The following is a 24,325-nucleotide window of genomic DNA, read 5'->3' as shown; positions in this document are numbered from 1 at the left end:
GTAGCATCCTTATTCCTACCTCACAGACGGTGCAGTGCCAGCGAGTCTCTACGTGGTGCTTGCACTCATTGCAGGTGTACACAAAGCGGTCCTGGCCTTGGTTGTGCAGCTCTACCAACATGCACATCGTGCTCCATTTGCATCTTCTCAGTGAGCTGAACTCCCAGTGCTTGTCCCTGGCCAAAGTCAGAAAGGCATCCCGACCATCCATCAGGTCACAGGTCAACAGGGGGTCGGGGTCCATAATGGGTGGCAGGGTGTTAATGACAGGCCCGGCATGGAGGTGGATTACAAAAAACACCTGGTAGTAGAAAGGAGGAGAAGTGTTGTAAGGATGGTCAAAGTCTAACAAACTCTGTCCATCCCATGTAGGTGGCCATACCTACATGGGATTTAAGGAGCTGCACTGCTCTCTAAAGCCAATAGGTTGTGTTGTGTGCTGTGTACTTTGGTGCTTAGATGTACCTTTAATATGTGCAAGAACCTGTTCTGTGCAACTATTTGGTCACCTATTAAACCTAGCTTGGTTTAAAAGTATCAAGTGCTGCAATGTTGCATGAAATTGCATTTTCAATAATGAAGAGTGGATACAAAAATATATATGTTTCAGTTGTTAGGGTTTCCCACCTCCTTATGTTTCTCCATGGTGGCGTAGAGCTTCTGGGACAGGTCATTGGCTACATTCGGCATCCCAGGCTTTTTCTTATTAGCTCGGCTGACGCTGCTCTTGTTTTTGTTGGTTTTCTTGTTATTCTTCTTTTTGGCATTTTTGCTGTCAGCTTGGGCCCCCTTGAAATAGATGGACATGAAGGTTCAGAGAGACAAGATGAGGTTATGCAATTAAGCCGAGTGGTTATACAATGCCTGAATGACTGCTGAAAGCTTTTATATAATGAGCGCTTGAGAATGATAAAATCTGGGTTGAAACAGAAGCCCGAGCACCAGGCTGTTGATTTTGGCATAAAAATGAGCGTTCCTTTTATTCAAACCCATTTCAACATGCTCAAGCCACCTATCCATCTAACTCACCTCTGTTGTCTCAGAGCAGGCTGTGTTCTCCTCCTTCTTCCTCTCTTCCTCCTCCTGCTCCAGCTCCTTGATGCTCTCCTCCAGTACATTAGGCCAAAAGTCGCCCTCAAAGTACGGCAGCTCATTGGCACTGGTCAGCCGGTCTTCGGTTGCCTGTTTGAAAATGTCCTGAACCCAAACGCACAAGACTTCCATCAGGCAAGATAGTAACACAACTCTTAAAGAAAATGTCTGCAAGTTTCATTAAGAACAATTTAAAACTTTGAACAGCCTTTTACAATGAAATAAATGTAAAAAATAAAATGGAGAGAAAAAAAATAGATCGTTTTAGGATTGTAGTTTCTGTTCTCGTACTTTTTACAATAAACTATAGCAAACACAAGGGGGAGCCCTCCTTTACTGAACACTTTTGGAGAGGAGACAGTGACATGCTGATAACTTCTGTTTGTCTCCTTAGCAGAGACAGAAAGGATGGTTCAAAGCATATTAATAATCTGATTTTGAAAAGGGCCTTATAGACAATATTAATATTGGAATACTTAAAACAGTCTATGTCGGTATGTCAAGTAAAGTTTAACTCTAATCTAATCCCATTAGGCTTTTTTGTGTGTTAAATACCTGCAAACTCATAAGAGGTGAAAAAGGTGACAATCACCGAAACCCTGTCGGGGTTTATTTTAAATATGAGCTTTAAAATGTAGCATTCTGGTGTACTCTGAGAAGAAAATTAAGTGATAAGACATTTACTTTAAACAAAAAACTAATTTATTCAGTTATTAATCAGTATTTCAGCTCTTGAACCTTGTTACTGTATGGCTTAATATTAATGGACTTCTACTTTAAAGCTGTTAGAATTGTAGCCTATCTTCTATTTGCAATTAATATGCATTCAATCCAGTTGAATTATTTAAATTAAAATGATAATCTACTCTGGCTAAGGTAGCTTATCAAGAGTAAAATAATAGCTGTGATTTAACTGCAAGCTTCCAATCTATACACACCTCTGCATTAGCAACCCGCTGAAATGAAGGTACAGGCACCTTAACCCTCTCTCTCATTACTTCAGGGCCCTTAGGAGCAACTTGGGACTGTTGGGACTGTTAGTACACTGGTTGTGGTCATTACAGTGAACACCTTTATCCAGGCCCAGCTCCACTCACATCCAACTTAAACTTTAACGGAGGGAAATGACGACGTGTAGACATCTTAACGCTGATTGGCCAAGACTCGACACGTCACATCAAAGATGTTTTATTGCGAAGATCCCAAAATAACCTTTTCTCCTTGTCTCACTCCAATCTGAGAAACGATGGCTGCCAGTTAGTTTTTATTTTAAAAATAAATCTAATCTATACAGTAATATGGTAAGGCATCAGACATCCCACTGTAGTCGATGTGATCATTTTCTGACCTTGTAGTCATGTAGGATCCTCTCAGCGAACGCCTTGTCCAGCATCTTTCTGTACCACTCTTGGAGCCTCTTGGGTTTGGGGATCTTCTGGTCAGCAGGGTGGCAGTGAAAAATGTAGTCATCTCCTTCACTGGGTGGGCAGGCCCAGATGTGACCCATCACATACCTGAGGACATCAAGAGCTTTCAGCCACTTGCAGGAATGATACTTGCAGCTTGAAATTGTGTGCAACACTACACTCTGTAAAGTTACTCTCAACCTACCCCAGTTTCTTCACATACTCCAGGTAGCCTATTAGGATCTCATGGTAAACTGCAGTCCTTAGCGCACGTGGCCTGAAGAAGTGAATACTGTCGAGGTATGATATGTAAACCCGTCTGCAAAGAAAATATGGAGAATTTAATCAAAGAGCAACGCACACAAAGTACCAAAATAAACTGAGAAAAACTGCATGACCGATTCTTTATTTTTTTCTGTAGTTCTACCTGGTATTTGGAAAGGGGCACTCTGAGCCGTACTCCTGGACATGCATCCCAAAGAAACAAACGTCCACCCCGTCTATTTCCTCAAATGCAAAAAGTGCTTTGGTTCTATAAGGGAAGGTCTCCACCATCTCGCCTGTGTCCACAAACCTTTGGAAACAGAGAAGCACAAGGGTTACAGGGTTTTGTTTTTTGAAAAACGTGCATATTTTACTGAGGGATCATATCCATGGTCAGGTTTTCATGCACGTTTGATTACTTGGAGATTTATATTGATATGCTTTTAAGGAAAACTGTTGTGCTTGCAATTACTTTTGAGAACAAAGACAAAGTACTTTTGCAGTGCATTTATATTATTCCAGCGGCAGAAGGTCGCCACAATAGAGATCTATATGGAGGATGTCTTTATTTACACAATCAAATCTATGAATTAAAAGTGACGATGTGTGGAGGTGTCCTGGTATGTCCTTTGTTGCATGTCATCCCTCCTCTCTCCCCTACACCGTCTATATAAAATTAAGGCTAAAATGCCCCAAAACAAATGTTACATCTAAAAAAAAACATAAATCAGTGTTTTCCAAAACACAAGAGGCCCACTTAATCTGCAGGTGAGAACCTTACTTAGACTTCATGCCAGGCTTAATCTCCACATTTTTGTCGGAGCTGGCCACCACTCGCACAAACACCTCGCCGGCCTCAGGATGGTTCTGCCTTTTCAAGTACTTGTTCACTCTGTCCTCGATGTACGTCCCCAACCTGGTAGACTGCAGCCCTTTACAAAGGCCAGCGCAAACACAAGAACAAAATGCAATTAATATCAATCCACAGTGTAAACATTGAGACTTTAGTGTGATCAAATAAAGGATAATTAAAATCAAATCATATGTTACTGTTCTTTTACCATTAAATGCAACTTACTTCTGGCTGAAAACTTGTTCTCCTTTCTTGTTTTGCCAGACTTCTTCAGACAGTTGTCACAGATAAAGCTGGAAGAAGAAAGATTACACTGCAGTTTAGAGTAAACACAGTAACGCTGGCATATGCAAATACCTAGTAAGATAGAATTCTGTTATGGTCAAACATGGACTGTATGCTTAAATGGCTGGATAGCCATAGAGAGACTTACCCGGTCGGCCAAATAACATCGTAGTGCAGCACGCAGATCTGATGCATCTTTCGCCCACAGTCTTTACATTCAACAAACCTGGCAAGAACAAATATTTACTTTGTGCTTTCCTTGCCGAAAGAATAATTACTGCCGTAACATCATTGAGAGTCAAACTGAACGCTACTACTACTCACGGTTCAGGGTCCAACATGTCATTTTTCTTCTTTTCAAACTGCTCTTTTGATATCATGCTGCACAAAGAAAAGAGATAAAGAGACAACCAAGTTCACGCTTGCTCCTGTGATTGGAACTCCTTTCCACACAAAATAAGTCGAGAGAGAAAACAGCCTGATAATCTCGCAAGGTGATCATCAGCTGGTGGTCAGCCACCAGGGCCTGGTAACTTACGTCTGTGGCTGTGCCGGGTCGTCCCCCAGGGTCACACTGTTGCCCTGGATCTCGTTGAAGCACTTCTCACAGAAGTGATACCTGTCGGCAATAAGGCCATATTTGGGTGAACTGCAGCCAGCACACACACACACACACACACAGTAGCAGCACAGGCAAACCGGCGTACAGGTGGCAGAATGCAGAGTAAACGGCGCACACGGCAATAACGGGCGGGCGGGCAGGCGGACACGGACACGGACGGACACACACACACACACACACACACACACACACACACACACACACACACACACACACACACACACACACGATCCAGCCACTCTCATTCAAACTGGAACAGAAATAGGGGAAACATACTAAAATGTTAATAATGGTAATGATTGTCAACAACACATGAATGTGCGGGAAACTACTGCATGTCTACACGACACCATTTAACTACATGATGGAATATGAAAACACAGTTTCACTGCAATAATTTATAACAAAAGCAACATGCATTATGAGCAGATGAAGGAATGATATAGTCATGCTGGGGGAGACAGGATGAGTGACAACAAAAAATAAAATGTGAAGGTGTTGTAGGAAAGTGTTCAGTTACCTCACTTAATTAAGGTTATTTAAGTCAAGGGGATTTTAGGCCTAATACTTTAGGAATTTAGATGAAGATTTGGTCAAGTGATAAAAACCTTGCTCTTAGAGCAATGTAAGGAATCCATTCCATTCTCATAAACACTGACTTTTTGTCGTAAACCTCACTTCTCATTTCATAGAGAGTATCTGCAATAATTGAATGGCGTTGCATTGGAATGATTTGAGGTGCAGAAGCAGATTCTGCACAGCAGGGGGAGCTTTGGGGCTGGTTCTTGGGCACAGCAGACATATGAGGACAACACAGGACCAGATAATGCACATTCTGCTTGGCCAAAATATACAACTCTCAGTGGTGTCCGTGACACCCCTATAAAAGGAAAGGTCATGTGAATAACGTTGGTGACTTGTATGGCTTCATGTGAGGTGGTATGTTTGGACGCGTTTAACCTTTGAGGATCAAGCTGCACACCTTTCTTTTTATAACCCCTCAGAAGAGTCAAATGTTACCTGTTCTGGTAGCTGTAGTAGGTGCCGTCCCTGGAAATGGTGCACAACTGTTTGCCATAACAACACAGCGTCTGGGGTGAGAACTCATACTGTGGAAACATGAGGGAGAACATTAACAATCCATAAAGATGAATACAGTAATAAGTACAGTTTTGTGTCCCATCTCTTTTGGTCTCACCTTCCTGCCGCAGCAGTAGCCCAAGCCCTGCATGACGGGATCAATCTCCGCTTCAAACACTTCTGCCAGCTTGCTGCAGTACTTGTAGACACGGGATGTTTTACGGTTATACAACCACGCGTTGTTGAACATGAGCCACACATCGTCCACGTACTGCCATGGCTCCTGGTATTGACCCGTATCCAGCTTGCGCTTGATGGTGGATAAGTCGATGGGATTCTTCACAATGTCAAAGTAGTCCTGAGAAGCAGAGGAGACGCATTTGCAGGAATGAGGAAATCATGCTTAACAGTATTTTCTGTCGGTCTTGTAATTTCAGAATTATTGTATGAGTGTGTGTTATTGAGGAAACTCACAGGGATGCCTAGTAGTGGGGGGTCTACAGGTTGTCTGAAGGGCAGTGACTCTGGGTCTTGCCTGTAGAGGGCCTCAAGTGTTGGCATTAAGGCTTGTCTCAGCTCCTCTGGCTTGAAAACTGGATGGACAAAAACAATGTTATACAATGCAAAAACAGAATATGGGAGTCTGCAAATACAAGATTTTAGTTCAAAGCTAGAGTATCTATACACACACACACACACACACACACACACACACACACACACACACACACACACACACACACACACACACAATAAATAAAAAGAATACATTTACTTGATATTGAGATACATTATTTTAGCTCAAAATGTAATACCACAACATATTGTTACACACTTGATATATACACACAAGGTCTGTGTTCTTACTCTTTTTTCGGTTCTGAGTGTTGGAGGTGGTTGATGTGCCGTTGGCCCCACTTTCCTCCTCTTCTTTGGGTTCTGTCTTCATCTCCGGCTTCTTTTCCTCAGTTTCCATTGGTTCCTGCTTTGGCTCTGCTGCATCTGGCTCCTTCTTCACTAGCAGGGGTTTGATGTCATCATCCTGCTATATGAACATAATGGTTTATCAACTATCCTACAGTGTTGAGTCAGGAAACAATTAAGTATTTAATACATTTAATTTTTTTATTCTTTCTTTTCAATTTTTCGAGGCACTCCCACAAGTCAAATTTACTTTTTTGGACATGAAATTTGAGCAGGGTTAGATGTGGTGGACTGAGTTTGCAATAACAGCAGATCAAACAGCAAATGATTTTAGTCTGACCTACAGTAGACGCAAGTGTGCTTCTTTTTTATTCTTTCCATTAGTAAATTATCTTGAACATACCTCCATTTTTATATCTGGCTGCTTCTTTCCAGACTTGCCGTCATCTTCTTCGTCTTTTACTTCAGGTTTGGCTTCAGTGCTGCTCTTGTCCGGCAGGGCCTGCTGGGAGCTCAGCTCAGCCACAGAAGCTGGGGTGGGCACTCTGTTATCTATACTCGCTGCTGCCTGGGACAACTATAAGGAAAGGAGGAAGAGAAATTCTTATCACAATGCTGATAATATATATAAAATCAAGTCATATTGATTAATGAGCACATTGAGGATCGACCGTGAGTGATCCCCTATAGTTCGTTTTACGTGACAACCAGTATCTCACCGGTGTGCTGGGGTGCTGCGCCTGCACTGAGGTGGGCTGCTGCATTTGGCTGGGGGGTTCTGTCTGCGGCTGCAGGGGTGTGATAGGCTGGGAGGGGTCAGGTGTGCCCTTGGCTGAGGGGGGGCCAGGGAGGCTACCGGGCATGTGGGTTGGGGTGGAGGAGGGCCCACCCGTGGAGGCGGGGGTAGTGGGTTGCGGTGGCATCTGAGCCTGTGCAGAAGCATGGTGCTGCTGCTGCTGCTGCTGCTGCTGCTGCTGCAGCTGAGGCTGCAGGTTGGCGGAGGAGGCATTGGGTGGAGGTGTAGTGCCAAGGGAAGGCTGGGCTGAAGGGCCACAGGGCAGCTTGGAGCCAAGGGATCCCAGTGCATTCAGAGGGAGGTTAGAGTTCTGTGACTGCTGGGATAAAGAGGGATGCGCGGTGAGCATATCAATACACACCACTCATTAAGCAGGCAGCATGCTGACACTCATAAGGCCACGTTCAGACAGAAAAATGCAGGGAGCCCTGAAAACACTAGGAGCGTAAAGCACAGCAGATATATCCTCACCTGTGTGACAACAGCCTGCGTTATGGGCTGACCCAAGCCTACATTCACATTCATAGCTCCACCTGCAGCAGCAGTGAATTGGCCCTGTTGCAGGAACTGGCCCTGGTTGGCTGGCTGCACTACCATGTTATTAGCATGACTACCCATCATTCCTTGAGTCTGAGGCATCCTTGACGGGGACATACCCATCTGAAAAAAGACAAGGGAGATGAAACGGATAAAATCATTATGGCAGCAGGCTACTAATATTGAACGCCTGCCAAGTAAAATAAAATTAATGGAATGCAGCATGCATGCATGCTATTACTACAACGGTTTTCTAAAGGCTATGTAGTGTAAATCCCAAATAAACAATGTGCTGAATCAAAACACATCATGCCACGTTTACGTTACAGATTGCTGCGGCTGGTTGATAAATTGATCAGGACATGTGTTGACCACATGCAGCAAATTTCAGACTAAGAAATGAAGAATCAGTGAAATAGCTTGGGGCATTTGATAGTCAAGAGGAGCAAAAGGTGGAGAAAAAGAGCCAGAGAATGACTGGAAGAATGGAGCAGGAACTGAAAAACTGGAAAATGAGAGACATCAGAAGCATTTTTTATAAAAGCAGGGAGACAGAGGAGAAAGATCTAACCGTTGGGACAGAGCTCATGTTCATTTGCTGTGGATGGTTCATGGGGGAGGGAGCACGTGCTCCCATGGGTGCCTGAGACATCTGCGCATTCTGCATTGCCATTGGGTTAAACTGATTGATTCCTGTGGGAACAGATACACACACAATTATGTACTTGTTTATCATACTTAGGAGTCGTTGTAATTTAATAATCCATGTCCTACTGGGCTGGCAAAGGCACTGAACCAGCTCACTTTAACATCGGAGTTCTGACAAATGTATTTAGCTTTAACTGGTCAATCGGGTGTTGAAATGCTCACCAATTTTCTGTACAACATTTAAACATTTATCAATACATGTGAAAACTTAAGAACTAGGAAGGATAGCCAAAGAAGAACATACAGTATGCATTTGGTTTCTCTGTAAACGACTGCTAAGAAAGGAAACAGCAAACACCCACCTTGGGGCACCTGCATACGGTTCATTATCTGATTTGGCATGTTGGGCATAGGCACAGGTCCATCTGAGAGAAGACAGGATAAAACAGTTTTCATTTATAAGTTGCTTTCAGTAACAGAAATGGTTTGTTCTTTTACCAACGGAGAACTGTAGAATAGTTCGCCAGTATTCTTATCTTCCCCCTTTTGTATTTTGTCACCCAGAGTGTAGAGAGTTTGGCTACTAACTGGGAGACCGGACGCCCTGTCCTGGGACCATGGCGTTGGGCTGAGCCATTCCAGGCTGCTGAGGCCCAGCTGTGCCCACCATGCCAGGCTGTTTCTGGAGCCGTGAGCGCCGCTTCTCCTCCAACTCCTTCTGGATTTTGTAGATTTTCTCTGCCAGGAAGTGGTAATACTCATCCTAGTAAGAGGACAGGATGAAATAAAAGGTAAAAAAGATATCTTAACAAAATAACACATGCGTCTCTGGTACAAAGATGCCTTTCATCACTCAGGTCATAATGGTATGATAATGTATAATATTAGTTACCCTGCTGTTAGCTGACTCGTACATGTCACCCTCAACCTTGCGCGCATACGCCACCAGGTTCTCCATTCTTCGGTCCTTCAACGCTGCAGGGTCTGGGGTGGGGAATATGGCTTGTACACTGAAGAAAGACAGCAGAGAAGTACAAAACTCAGCAACAGTCTGGAGAGCACCAACTTCTTTTCTGTTTTCATATGACAGAACTTTAGAAAACATCCGTTTCATTTTTTTGCACTTACAGTTTGTGCACCAGGTGGGTGCGCAGGTCCTGAGTGACGTGTTCGTGCCAGGCCTTCCTTACCCCCGAAGAAGAGAGAGGGGTGGCAGTGGGCAGGTTTCCCATGCCTCCCACTACTGACCCATCTGGCATCAGCTGACTATAAGACAGAGAAAGAGACAATTACTTACAAAATCATGCTTATTGATAATTCTACAAATCCTTTCATTAATAATATCATGTGACCATGAATTGTACATTGTTTAAAATATTTCTGTCCTCAAAGACGCATTTTAGAAAAATATTCAAAAAGAACTCAAAGGACAGAGAGCAGATTGAGATCATGGATGATTATTTGTCAACAGCAGATGCACTGGATGTTGTTTTGGTCCATAAATTAAATATATGGCTCATAAAAGGATCATGCCAGCAAGGGCTGTGTTTTGTGAGACATATTAAGGACTCACTTGTTGAGTGTGGATGGTAGAGAGGAGTCAGAATGCATGCCAGCCTGGTCTGAAGAGGGGACACCCAGGCCTCCTGCCATCTGGTTCATCTGATTAGTGCCTAATAAACACGCATAGTCTTTTACAAGGGTTTACAAGAAAATGGCTTAGCAACAGATTTATAGTATTGTTATCTTTTGCACAAATGGCATTGAAGTCCTGTCGATTTTGTACCTAGTGGGTTCAGACTTCGCAGCTGCTGGTGCTGGGGGCCCTGGGGATTTTGCTGAGAGGGTCCCTGTCCCTGGACTTGGGCAGGGGACTGGTTCCCGTACGGCAGGCCAAGGGCAGCATAGGCCCTCTGCATGGAGCTGGGGTCGATGTGTGTGGCAGCACTGTTGATGGCTGTGGCACTGGGCTGGCCAGGCCCCACTGTACTGATGGCGTTCTGCAGGCTAGCCCCAGGAGAACTTAGCATGGCTGTAGGGGGAAGACAAGGAAATATAAATAGTTTGGCAATATTAAATAAAGCATTTAATTAAAACACTGTCATAATTGAGAAGTATCTGCTGCTAAACAGCAAAACATTTTGAATGTAAGGCATAAAACACAAATATCTAACAGAGAATCAGCTTGTGTACACATACACAGGATTTTTTTGTTTTTTGTTTATATCAATGTATATACACAGAAGTAAATAATCAACCACAACAAGAACAAAGCTATACACTATATACCTTTATATATATATTTGTTTTTTTATTTATGTTTTATATCTATGCAAAACAATGTCTTCCTGAGCTTCCTCCCTCAATCTCAATCTACAATCCCTGCACTGCTCCCTGCTGTGTTGATTGCTGACAGGGAGCATGCTGCCTCTGTGGGGATTTAAATCTGTCATAGGCCCCTTTAACCAATCAGAGAGCATGCTGTCCCAAGACCCTGCCCCTACTGATAGCAGGGCCATGGAGCCCCTCCCCTGGGTGTCAGATTACAGGTCCAGCCTTTCTAGAGGAATCCTCTTGCTGTTTGAGCTCTTGTTGGTACAGAGCGTCGGCAGAGAGACACAACCTGCAGGTGGCAGCACTTCATACCACACACACACACACACACACACACACACACTGACTGGAGGCTCGCTGCGGAGCAACAACTGCCTTGTTGAACAGTTTACAAGCTTACAGATTTATAAAATTATATTTTAGCATGATATTTGTCCTCTATTAACTTGTAATCTATTTTTCTTTGGATTTATAAATGCTGGAGTTACTCACGTTGCTGATTCCTTTTGTCACTTGCATTCTTTAAAGGCAGGCAGACTGGACAGTCGTGCCGCGTGCAGTTCTTCCAGTGGGAGATGATCTGCCTGGAGGATGCACAGTGAGCCACTGGGGAGAAATACAAGTGAAAAAGAGAAGGAGTGAGGTGTGGCAATTCAGTACTAACTGGCATTTTAAAAGTTAAGGATATATATATATATATATATATATATATATATATATATATATATATATATATAAAAAATAGCAATGTGGTTGTTAACTTATAGGGGATGCAAATTTCACAAAATTTCCCTAACCGGCCGTCAGACACACAGATCAATAAATAATTTTACTACGGACAAAATTGCCGAGCGGTTCTACGAAGAGCTGAAGGCGACGGGCGCTTTAGGCAGCAACAAGTCATTAACACCTTTTGCTGAGCTGTTCCTGTGGTGTGTAAAGCTGCTGGCATTGTGCCCAAATCACAGGCTCTGATTATGGTTGCTCATAACAGTTAACTCATCTGTATATTAATCATAACTGGGTCAATATCTTGATCATATTATCTCAGTGATTAATAGACAAAAGACAGGTATACGCTAAGATGAGTGACATATCTTCAGTTCGCACATTGCGGTCACACAGGTGAGCACATTCAAACTGAAGTCCGCTAGAAATGTAATATTTGGAGATTTTTCGTCATATCACTTTCACTCACCCTGGCAGGACTTGCCGGCCTGGCAGTGGGTCATGTGGTTGAGGACGTTCTTCATGGTGCGGCAATGGGGCAGAGTGCAGGCCCTCACCTCCCCGTTGGCCTGCTCCCGCCGCTGGCACTTATGTGCGTGGAGCAACAGGACCAGCTGCTGCTGAATGAGTTTGCGCTTCTCGGGGTCCGCCGTCGGGCCTGCTGACACGGCGCCGGCCCCGGGGACCATGCCCACCGACGCTACCTGCTGCTGCATCTGGGACTGATTGACATACAAACACAGGTAAGGTACGGACCAGAATAATCAGACTTTCCTCATGTTAGACTTCCGTGTTTAAAGTAAAAACAAAAAAGATGAATCGGAGAATACCTTGATGTATGAGAGGGGCTTAGAGATGTGGGGAAAAAGAAATGACGGAATGAAAAGAAGACACCAGAGAAGAAAGAGGAGATAAGATGGGAAGTAATAATGTAAAAGCTAAAGACGTAAAAAGAAAATATGACGGTAAACAAGGAAAATCTCTATCTTTCTCAGAATTAATGGACTAGCATTTCCCGCCTTTAATAGGCCCATTTCCTGTCCTTCACACAGATTTGCATAGCTCCAGGCTCTGTTTTTCAAAGCAAGGAAGCAATGTACACAAATGGTCGTAGCACTATCTTATCACACAAGCTGATGCAGACAATGTGTATGGGCTGTGTGACGTTTAGGCCTGACTGAGGGCAAGCAGGGTTAGTTTTATAGGTGCATCGATATGAATTTTCTTGGCAGATTACGATTTTTAAAAGGTTTGACCTGCCAATTCGATTTTCTCACTAAGAACTATAATTGACAGCAACGCTCTAAATTTTTTTTACCACAGTCTCAAAAAAATGATTTCCTCCACCTCAAAGTCAGTGTTAACAGTCAAAATATCTAAATGTTATCCTTTTACTTTGTTAGTGTCATCTATAGTGGTTATTTGCTTAAAACACACAATTCAAATGATTAAGAAATAAAATAATGTATTATAAAATGCTAAGAGCTAACAGTGTTCGGAAGTTAAACGAGTCATAATCCCTCTCTAATATCTAATATCTATATTATTTTGCTGTGAAAACATTCAATCTTAAATCAACTGTATTGTGCAGGTTTCTGCACAATATTCAATCGCTGTTCCTTTTAGACTACCAGATTATGCAAACCCGTCACAATTATAAAGGTAATTTTGGTAGATAATCTGTTCAGACCAGCCTTGAATCTGAAACACCTCAGCGATTGTCGAGAGGGGCAAATGAGAAAATCTGCTCAATTTTCCTCGGGTGTGGGTCCAACATTAGTTGAAAACTACATTTACAGTATCAATGCCCCTCTGCACATGTTTTTTCTCTACATCTTCCTGTCGCTGACAGGTGAAACACATTGATATTGCGGACACGGATCCATATTCCCATAAAACGAAACGGCACGAAGACAGATATAAGATTCAAGTGACACTCACCAGGTTTGGCACACTTCCAGCTCCCTTCAGCTCTGTAGGGAATTGGGGCAGGTTGTTGGAAAGGGCCGTCTTGTTCTGGAGTTGTTGGGCGTTGACCCCCACTGCCCCCATCTGCTGCACCCCAGCCTGACCGTACTGCTGGCCAAATGGACCACCTGACATCCCCATCTTTAGTAGACAATCAGGACAGAGAGAGGTCAGACTATTTGCACATCGTGCAGCATACCATCGCAGTAGATAGCTTTTACCTGAACTGAGACTCTTTGTGTGAATGCATACACACAGTACACATCCATCAAAATTAACAAGGTGAAATGAGGTGTCCAAATAGTATTAAGTGTTATTGTCCTATGTGGGACATGAAACTGTGGAAGCATTAAAAAGCTTTTAAGAAAGGGATTTGAGCGTTTCATTTTATGATAAATGGGCTTAAATTTGTGGCAATTCTTGGGATTTTGATGATATCTTTAGCATCGGACCCTGAGCAGGTTACATAGACTTGTCTCGGTGGAAGCAACTGAACTGCAAGTACGGTTGAGTGGAATTTATGTTTTTAAAAGTCTTAATCTGTACTGAGGTTCAATGTATGTATTTGTTATTTTATCCATTTATTTTTCTAGACATTTTGTTTCTACGAAGCCCCATTATTGATTTATTGAACTGCTGGTCATCCCTCTTGTTCTTGGGGGAGGGAGCAATAGGGACAAATATAACCCGCATTTGTACACCGATTGTTTTCCATCCTGAAAAATAAAAATTGCAAGTCATAAAAAAACACTTAAAGCCTTAAAACTACTCAATATCTCCTGAAAAAAAATGTATTACTAAAAGTAAAATACATTTTCATATCTACAGAAAATCTTTAGTAAATTAATATTTTTTATTTCCCAATTGGCCCAGGTAACAGTTTCTTTTCAGGCCCTCAGAAGTAATCCATTCCTGTGGTATCTGTGCAGCCTGCTTTGCTTCGCGGAGGTTCCCAACTGCCAGCAGTGCTCAGGCAGACCGAGCAAGCCCAGCCCAGCAGAGAAAGAGAAGGGAGGGGACACACCGAGCGAAAGATCGGCTTGCTCAACAGCTGAGCAGAGCGCTGCACTGCCGCCTGCCCCTCCCCCCTCCGCTGCACACAAACACACAGATGCTGGCCTGCTGCCTCCCTCCCATTCACACATGAGCACGGCCTCATCCTCCTCTCTCTCACACGGGTTCTCCCACTCGATGGTCCGCACTTACTACAGGAGTGTCACAAGGGAAGAGGACGGCACCGTCACACAGTAAGGCCTCTAGTGTTTCCCCTCTTTTTTAGCATGTCTTTTTCGGTTCCTTCCTCTCTCACCTGCCTCCCCCCCACTCCAACAAAAACACTCAAACCGGCTCTTCTGAATATGATTTACCGCTCCATTATCAAAGGCCAGGGGGCCCAGAATGAGACGTCATATGTTAGGTAAAGAGAGAGAAGAAAGAGGAGTTGGGGAGGGCAAAAAGAGTGAATACTAGCACACAAAGATGGTGGAACAGAAAGCAAAGAGAAAACAATGAGCATCAACAAAAACATGTGAAACCAGAAATCCACCTTTACATTATTTCTATCTCCTAACTAGGAGAGTAAACTAGTGATGAAGTTATTACTCAATGTCACTTTAAACTTCAATTTGCCATAATTTTCTAAGCGTATGCACTTTAAAAAATAAGGAAAAAAACGCCATATGTGTAGAAGCCTTTTGGTAAACTCAAGCTGGCCAGGGATTTTTGAAAGAGACCAATATCCTATGTGCAAAACTCATTGGGTCAAGAAAGTGCAAAGCATCTAAAGGACATTGCATTGCTGCAAAACTTGGGTCAGTTTAACATTTTTGGTATTGCAGCAACACATTATGAGAGGAGTGAAACTAAGGTGTCTCACCAGTCATTCTAAACCCAGCTCAAGTTCCCTAATCAGTGGATTCTAGTAATTCAGGTAACTTCTCTGTTTTGTTTGTAGAGAAACGATCATGGAGGGCGGAAAGTGACAGACCAGGAATATAACATGCCAAGATCAAGTGGAGTCTGTCAAAATTAGGGCTTAACGGTTAACTGAATTCAAATGGACATAGCGTTGTAATAGAATGCCATTTTCAAAATGCCAACGATTAAAAAATTTTTTGTTTTATTTGATGCTACATAAATAAAGACCCAAAGGGCCGGAAACACCTACAGTGACAATTCACAATAGTTTGCAATACATTTAAATGCGTTTATAGCACAAACTGCTGACCACATTTGCAAGACCAAAATAAATAGTATACAATGAACAATAAATTATTTAATTTTTTCACAAGTCTAGTATTTATATTGGCCAATAAGCAGAACCAAGACATGGAACAAGAAGAAATTAATGAAACCACTAATAACGAGAATCTGTGACCTGCAAGACAACATCGCCTTAGCTCACCAATACCTGCAAATATCTCTTTTGATTGTTCCAATCTGGTCCAACAGTCTCATTTTCTATTATACATTTTGGATGTTGAGACTGTTTGACCGTTAACTGACAAAGATAAATTTGACAGAGTAGTCAGTTAAAAAAAAATATTCAACCATTTTTTTTTTTCTCCAAACAATCTTGGCAAAAACCTTGGAGGAGGAATAGCTGGTCCACCTTAAAAGTCGGCCCACCTTAAATGAACCCGGGCAAAGTTGTTGCTAACTTTGTGGCTAACCCCCTTCACTTTACATGACGGTGAAAACCCTGATAGGGAATGCCAGACGGACACACAGGGAAAGTGGCAGCACGTGTCCACGACAATGTACTCAAACAATGTGGCCGCTAGTTCTCGTGGGCGGGTGAACTGGAGAGAGTTGCCTGTTTTGCGCACACACTGAAGCTGGTGGTGGATTTAACCTGTTGTGCATTGTGTTATCCGTTGCCGCTGGGCGGCTTGTTAGGCAAATCTAACACATCACCCTCCCACAGTTTGGCCTCATCTTTCTCTAAAAGCAGCTATGAAAGGTAAATATGACGTTTTATCAAACCTCAAACACAATCCTGGCATCTCAACGTAATGTAAAAGGCATTTGTTTCAGTATTGTATGGAATACAAAATAACTCACCAATACACAGGCACACATCAAGCAATTTGTTTTTGTACCACAACATAGAAAATATAGGCAGGGCTTCAGCTGTATACGTCTGTATGGGAAAGGAGGGGCTTGTTTCATGTGGCAATGTCTGTCGAAATAATCTCAGTGAGAACTAGGGTGCTGGTTTAACCTTCGTTTCCTGTCGAACCACAAAGCCCCGAGAATCTTAGTCATAGGGAAACATCTTCTGAAATTGAGCACTTCACAGCAAGTCTCACAAATCATAATAAAGCTTAACTGTGTAGTACTACCATCACTCAACTGCAGTTCTTGTTGCATTTGTATGGTTTGTTCTCAGATGTGTGAGGCATAGGAATGTGGTAATAAAACACATCATCAGCACTGGTACAAAACTATGTGTTGGGCCGAGTTAGACGCACAGAGACTGATGCACTAAAGATTCAACCCCCTAAACTGGGTGACTGCTTCCTACAGAAGACTCAGGTAGAAGAGCAAATCAGTACAAAGCAACAACAAGCAGGCTGTAGGGGTTAGGCAAAGGAAATAAGACATTCTAGTCCATCCCTTTGGTTGGATGGGCCTCATTCTACCACCACACCAAATGATGTTCTCAAATTTAAATTAGGTTGCATTAAAATGCATAGTGGCTCTAGATCTCAATAGAAATTACTATTGGGCAAAGGTACATTTTTACATTATCAGGATTTGTTCAAATGTAATCTCTTATTAAAATCTGTTTTTTGGCCAAAAACTTGTATAGTTATTTAGAGGCAATGTTTTCATAGAAATATAAAATATATAGAGGAAATTGTGACCTGTTTAGCTTCTTAACACTACCGTTAGCTGGAAGTAGTGATGTAGCGGATCGTTGTTGATACGGTTTCTTATATACAGTCTCTCGTAAAATGTAGTGTTGGTGAGAAACTTTAATGAATCCAGTTGTTTGAAGGAGATGTTTTTACAACAATATAAATAGATATTAGAGAAGAATTATGACCCGTTTACACTAGCTCTAAGCAGCTTATAATACATCATTAAAACTGCTAATGACAAGATTTGTTTTAATCCATAAAATTACAATCTTTTATTTGATTTGATTTGTGTGTTTTAATGCAAATAACCACTAAGGCTGTCAAAATTGGCCAGAATTACAAAAACTATTTGTATATCTATTTTTGCACATTATTTCCATGAATTTGTGTCCTAACTGGCCGTGAGCGACGCAGCATTGCGCCATTGTATATAGTGAACTTTTGTCGGATACCCTGTTATATATTCCTGTCGCTCCCCGTTGAAAGGAATTACTGATTCGTAAAGTTGAAATGAGGAGTTATCTATAAGACACCTGCTCATTAAATAAGGGGGCAGATGGCTAGAGGAAAATGTTCTTCTTGCTGTTGGCTATTTTGTCATTTCCAGTAAATATCACATTATACATGTGTTTTCTGTTAAAAGTACAAACGTTGGAAGATAGAAAGTACAACTCAGCCATCTTTTTTTAGCCATCACTATTATGAATATTACTACTATGAATATATATCAAAATTTAGAATATTCGTTGATATAGACGATAGATATGAAATGACGATGACTGACTGAAAAACTAACTAGCGAGCAAGCACACATGAAAATTACATTTACATTTCTATATTTGTGACAAGAAAAGGTCATGATGAGCACAAGGTAATTAGGGCCGTTTAATAACTGCTGCTAGGGTTCATTAAATACTTTCAATTTAAAATCTAAATTGCACAAATTGATAAATCTGGACATGTGAACATTAAATATGCAAATATAACATGACTGAAGTGGTTAGTTTATGTGCTCAACAGATTTTTATGATCTTCCATGCGTCTTTTAACAACTTATGGGATCAATTAAGCTGGATTTTTAACCTCACCTTATTCATGTTTCCAGCTTGCTGAGCATTCAACGCGTTGTGTGCACCCAACTGTGGCCCTCCTTGGGTGAGTGTCTCTGCCAGCACACTGCCTCCAGCGCCCACTTGTGCCCCCTGCATGCCTTGGTACTGCATGCCAGGTCTGCCCCGGCCTGCTGGTCCCAGAGCCCCGTTCATCACTTGTCCCGTCTGGCCCATGACCCCGTGGCCCTGCCCACTGTTCAACATGGCCTGGTTGAAGCTCATGCCCCCATTGCCTTGTCCAGCAGCAGTACCTCCTTTCTGGGCCTGGGGAGACTGGTGATTGGGAGAACCCTGCCCGTGTGGACTTTTACCGAGCACAGCCCCTAGCTGGCTTCCCACCATGCCTCCCTGTTGGGGGCTGGCAGAGTTGAGAACACCTCCCAAGATGGAAGAGCTCCCTGGTCGCAGAAGCTCAGACAGCTGCTTGTGTTTGGCAGCTGCATCAGGGACGATGGAGTTGAGACCAGGACCCCCTCCACCTGGACCGCCATTAGAGGACATTCCCATTCCCAAGTCTCCATTGGGGATGAGCTCATCTGGAAGGTCGTTTTCCAGGTCAAACAAAGACACAAGATCTAAAAAAGAAAGAGAGGGAAATAAGAATTAGCCTTCATCACTGACTCATCCCCTTTAACCAAGAACAAGAGAAGAAGCTGTAAACCACCAAGTGCAGAGGAACTAATGCATCCGTTTCAAGAGAGAATTAGAAGGTATAGCGCTCTAAACAGTTTAGTGGTGTATCAAACCATATAAGTCAACTAAGGCTGGCAAAAAAATTCAACTATTTTACCAAAACGTTGATTAATCTAGCGATTAATTCTCATTAATCTAATTTAAGTTCATTATATTTTGACAAACTCTAGGCTATGTCACCGTATAATGCAGTACAAAACAAAATGCCCTACCCCTGAAATCTTAAATAAAGATAGTAAAAAAATAAGCAATAGAGATATATATTGTTAGAGTAAACTGGTACCTCATAAATAAATAATTACATAGATAACACACCAGCTCTGTGTCTCTGCAGCACAGGTACATGCAGATGAGCCCTCGCTCAGAACACAGAGGTAAAAGTCTAATGAATGGCACTCGCTCTCACACCATGCCACAGAGCACAAAGCTTCACACACACACACTCAGGTTACACTTGCAGGTGTGTTGGCTTCAACACAACCTTAACTCAGATTAAACTCTGATGGCCCACCTTAAAAAGTCATACCACCTTAAGTGAGCCTGGAGGCTCATTTGGCATGTGACAATATAATGCACTAAATCGTATGTGTAGTTCTGTAAGTATTTGTGTAACATTTAAAACTCATGTGTAGAAGAACACAATGCAACTTTCCAGTGCAGATGTTGAAAAGGTAGCATGTAACTTGTAGAAGTGTGCCTGTGCGTACATGGACGAATGTCCATGTACACTAAAAAAAGCTCAGTCCTTTGGACAAGGGAAAACGTGTGATGTGAGGAAAAGTAAACAAGAAAAACATTAACAGAAAATTAATGAGGGTTGCCGTTCAAATCACACCTCTATGCCAAGGTCCTTCACGTGAGGGTGCGAGTGCCACACCCTCACACACGCCTGGCTCAGTGTCTGGGGCTACTCGGTTATTAAGGTTGAAGAGAAATCCAACCCTCATCGATAAAATATAGTGGCAATTAATGGGAGCTTAAATATTAGTCGCATGCTTTAAATGGAGTGCCCAACCTTTAACCACACGAGGTTAATGCAACAAGTCCCAGAGTAGAAGAGACATGAATGGTGCATAGCTAAGAGCAAGCACCTGTGCCTCGCCGGAGAACTATTCAGCAACAAGATTGAAACCACACAAATTTAAGAGGGAGAAGATACAGTGGAGCGAAAAAGCTAGCTGAAGGAGAAAAAAAAGAGCCTTTAGCATGGTTACTCTTTTCAAAAGGCTGAGAGTACAATTTGAATTTGCCCCTTATACAACAAGGATATGATGAGCATATCCAGCAGCAAGCAATCACATGCCAAGACAACTGAAGCATCCACTAACCACAGAATCCCAACACTTGAGTCACACTATTCTCACCTGAAGAGGACATGGCTGCTGCCGTTTGTAATTCACCCGAAGCGTTTCAACAGTGACATGAAAATCTTCAATTAGACTCTTCAGTCTGAGAGATAATAACAGGCTGTTCAAGCAGGCTGTTGCTGCTTTACCAGAGTCAGAGAGAGATAGGATGGAGATGCCCCCACCCCCCCATATCTCTCCCTAAGAGCAAGGGAGCAAAGTTGCTATGCAATCCTGGCAGTGCTGAAGGGACATATTAGATTTGTAATGGACCAGGCTAAACATTGGGAAAGTGGTCAGTGTGCAGCCTTTAACATCCAGCAGTACATGCTGGAGAGGTTAATTTGCAAAATAGAAAAGCAAAAAAAGAAAATGGTCCGTATAAGGTGGACCATGGCCAGTATGAGAAAACACCAAACTCACTCAGATATTAAAATTTTAAGATAACAATCTAAGATAACAAACTTATCTTATCTTAGAGAATATCAGTGTCTTTACTTTGAGAATTATGGCGTCTTCACTTCCAATGCTTTGCCATATAAATCATATCCAAAGAAATGCACATTTAAGATGAAGTTGCCGGTTTTTCCTTTTTTTGCCTTTCAAAAGCTCAACATGTATGCAAACTGACGAATTCCATTCAGAGATTCATTGAGACACGGGGAACGGCCTCAGCTTTTATCATCTTTTTAAGTCACATGAGCGGGCGGCTCTATGGTCTATGGTCCCCTGTGGATGAACCCTTTGGTGATCGCCTGATTCTCCTCTAGCGCCACCATGAACTTGACATTTATAGTTCAGAGGAGGGCAGGAATTTTACCAGTAGCCACAGCGGCCATGGACGTTTTTGGCCTTCTGTCTAGCCTTGATTCCCTTCTGAAAATCATATACCCTGCGGCAAAAGTGGCCTTGATCCCCCGCTCACACTGCCCCCGTTGTAATCGCAGTTTTCGTCTGTCTTTTTCCGGTAAATAGGTATTTTTGACCCCAGTGCGTTTTGTAGCGATTCTGAATTCATATTGAGTGACATTAAGTGAATCGGGTTGTAACACTATGAGATTTTCACGGTACAGTAACCAGTTCAGAAAACAAAAAAAACAATGATCCTTAAATGATTAAGAACAGAACATAACTAAAGAATGTTAGTTTACATATTAGCAGTACTAGCATGTCAAATGAACTATTAAATGAAAGATAAAATCAGTTGTGAGCTTTAAAAACATGTCCTTTGATTATTAAAAGTTCTCATATACTGTAGGTGCGCCATAATATTTATCGACTGCTCCCGTCTAGTGGTGCAACGGATCATAAAACTTGGGATTGTATCACAGATCGGATCAGCACAAAATCAAAAGGGGAGCGAGTATAACTTTTAGAGACAGCTGATCACGTTTTACTACCGCCGATACCAATTGCCAATCATTGATGGAAGATAAAGATCCTTTTGTTGTTTGATTATAGCAGCTGGTCTAGAAGGACCGAGACTTATTTTTTTACCACCATCCTGAAAATCATTCCAACCGCTATAAAAATGTTGTTTTTTTCTTCATAAAAACACAAGAAGAAAAGAAAAGATTGTATTTTTATTGATTAAATCAAATCTTCATTCATAGTTTTAATGATGCATTATAAGCTGCTTAGAGCTAGTTTAAACAGGTCATAATTCATCTCTAATATCTATTCATGTTGTAAAAACATCTCCTTCACATAACTGGACTTCAAGTTGGTCATTAACACTACATTTTACAAGATAACATTTGAACAATTATTCTCATCAAGATCTTGTATTGATGATGGTAGAGTCTGATGCAAAGCCTTCTCCAGCACATCCCAAAGATTCTCAATGGGGTTAAGGTCTGGACTCTGTGGTGGACAATCCATGTGTGAAAATGATGTCTCATGCTCCCTGAACCACTCTTTCACAATTTGAGCCCGATGAATCCTGGCATTGTCATCTTGGAATATGCCCGTGCCATCAGGGAAGAAAAAATCCATTGATGGAATAACCTGGTCATTCAGTATATTCAGGTAGTCAGCTAACCTCATTCTTTGAGCACATACTGTTGCTGAACCTAGACCTGACCAACTGCAGCAACCCCAGATCATAGCACTGCCCCCACAGGCTTGTACAGTAGGCACTAAGCATGATGATCCAGGTGGGGACTTTTTTTTTGGCCAGGCAGTGTAAAAGTAGGTTACTAGCTCTTCTGTCAGTTTAAACACAGATTGGTTGTTTACAATGTAACATTATCAGAGATCGATGACTGAAAAAGCATGAATACCAATGTTCTGATTGCATATTTTACTAAAAATTGGCAGATAGCGGTTATCCGTAAAACTTTATTTCACACTATGATGGTTAACATTAAACTGTGTAATTAATCCGCGCTTTAGATGCGTGCAGATCCGTGAGGGGGGATGCGTACGAGTCACGGATCAACAACGATCTGTTACACCATTACTCCCTTCTGTAACTATAACTCGCACACACACTCACTTAAGTCAGTTTTTTTCATTACCAGAGATAAGCAAATGCTGAGGGTATGCCAACTGCAAATTGTAATACTGCGGTATACTAGGATACCAGTATACCATTACAACCCTACAAGTGAAGCAACGCACACATAACCACTTATGGGTCTGTCTCCGAACCAGGTAACTGGGTTATTTGTAAGGGAAGTTTGACACTGGGCGAATCTGTGATTTTTGTCTGTTGGCTACAGCAAAAGTATAAAATAATAGAATAAAAATATTTGTATATTAGCCGCCTTTGTATCATAACATTTTAAATGTCCTTATTTGATGGACTTGTTGATGGCCTTAGTGTCCTCAAAAAATTGACAACACCAAAGATTAAGTGGCCCTGCCCATCAAATTATGACAATTCAGGCATGGTTCTGAGTCACCAGCTATTGGTTGGCTTGCCATGAGATTTGGTTCAGAAATCAGAATGAATTGTAATGAATGTAGTGATCCCTTAACTGTTGCACCATCATTAAGTCAACATTTTAGTATGTCAAATACTTTGGTTTAAGACAGAGGTCTTCAACAGGGGGTCCACAACCCGTAGGGGGTCCGCGGAGGTACTGCAGGGGGTCCACAATATCTTTGGTTGATTAGACAATTACAATTTTTTTGCTTTTTTTTTTGCTTTTATCTTTTAAATACACATTAGCATGAATCCAACGAATGGATAAATAGAGGCAGAAGATGTTATCTTTCAGTCAGAAATGCACACATTCAGCGACACACAGGAGCTCTCTCAAGCTGGGCACCGGTTCACTCACAGCACGAGACTAGCTTGGACCTGTCCCTCCAAGCCTCCTGCACACAAAGAGGAGGACCCACCCCTATCGCTGCTGAGCCAATCACGAGGCCGCATGTTACATGCTGGCACTGTCAGGTTCCCCGTGATTGACCGAGAGCCTATTCAGTCCCCAGCTGACTAAGATCCCAGACACAAGGACGCACGCTGCAATATTATTTGAAAAGAAGATACCGTTGTAAAAAAAAAAAAATTTTAAATTAAAAAACAACATTTACTTCACCCACGAATCCCTGTGCAATCATTTTTGCAAAATATTCCTGGCTAAAACACTGCAGCTCCTATCCAAGTGTATTGACATTGTTATGAGCGAAAATGTATTGTTTCGTAACTCGACCAAAAAAACATTAATCTGTCCATTATTTTAATAGTTCAGCATTGTATGCAAGATAACAGGTATGTTTATGCATGGCAGTGGCACTAATAGGCCATCACTCATTTTTCA

At 42.1% G+C, this 24,325-nt stretch overlaps 1 protein-coding gene across 7 annotated transcripts in view; it reads right to left on the bottom strand.

The window, feature by feature from the left end:
• The window catches only part of LOC137878276 (heat shock protein 75 kDa, mitochondrial-like), a 43,884-nt gene that overhangs the window by 10,749 nt on the left and 8,810 nt on the right, over positions 1–24,325 (bottom strand). The window contains exons 2-30 of one of the 7 annotated variants that reach the window (XM_068718516.1): positions 18,493–19,091; positions 13,512–13,679; positions 12,040–12,292; positions 11,334–11,447; positions 10,294–10,539; positions 10,081–10,180; positions 9,636–9,773; positions 9,400–9,517; positions 9,096–9,270; positions 8,870–8,932; positions 8,431–8,552; positions 7,794–7,982; positions 7,246–7,638; positions 6,930–7,103; positions 6,470–6,644; positions 6,077–6,195; positions 5,721–5,960; positions 5,543–5,631; positions 4,439–4,519; positions 4,225–4,281; positions 4,049–4,126; positions 3,841–3,908; positions 3,544–3,706; positions 2,926–3,072; positions 2,704–2,817; positions 2,441–2,606; positions 1,030–1,197; positions 628–789; positions 20–301 (exon numbers count right to left, since the gene is read on the bottom strand). In XM_068718516.1, coding sequence (XP_068574617.1) covers positions 20–301; positions 628–789; positions 1,030–1,197; positions 2,441–2,606; positions 2,704–2,817; positions 2,926–3,072; positions 3,544–3,706; positions 3,841–3,908; positions 4,049–4,126; positions 4,225–4,281; positions 4,439–4,519; positions 5,543–5,631; positions 5,721–5,960; positions 6,077–6,195; positions 6,470–6,644; positions 6,930–7,103; positions 7,246–7,638; positions 7,794–7,982; positions 8,431–8,552; positions 8,870–8,932; positions 9,096–9,270; positions 9,400–9,517; positions 9,636–9,773; positions 10,081–10,180; positions 10,294–10,539; positions 11,334–11,447; positions 12,040–12,292; positions 13,512–13,679; positions 18,493–19,091 — 4,961 coding nt within the window. Of the gene's footprint in view, positions 1–19; positions 302–627; positions 790–1,029; positions 1,198–2,440; positions 2,607–2,703; positions 2,818–2,925; positions 3,073–3,543; positions 3,707–3,840; positions 3,909–4,048; positions 4,127–4,224; positions 4,282–4,438; positions 4,520–5,542; positions 5,632–5,720; positions 5,961–6,076; positions 6,196–6,469; positions 6,648–6,929; positions 7,104–7,245; positions 7,642–7,793; positions 7,983–8,430; positions 8,553–8,869; positions 8,933–9,095; positions 9,271–9,399; positions 9,518–9,635; positions 9,774–10,080; positions 10,181–10,293; positions 10,540–11,333; positions 11,448–12,039; positions 12,293–13,511; positions 13,680–18,492; positions 19,092–24,325 lie in introns of all 7 variants that reach the window. The other 6 variants (XM_068718508.1, XM_068718512.1, XM_068718511.1 and 3 more) reach the window with 6 other exon arrangements.

The sequence above is a fragment of the Cebidichthys violaceus genome, unplaced genomic scaffold, assembly GCF_023349555.1.
Source record: "Cebidichthys violaceus isolate CVI_PGR_0920_01 unplaced genomic scaffold, fCebVio1.0.p SCAF_23, whole genome shotgun sequence".
In the NCBI taxonomy this organism is placed as follows: Eukaryota; Metazoa; Chordata; class Actinopteri; order Perciformes; family Stichaeidae; genus Cebidichthys; species Cebidichthys violaceus.
Note: the sequence above shows the minus strand (reverse complement) of the source record. Positions and strands in the feature narration are given on the sequence as shown.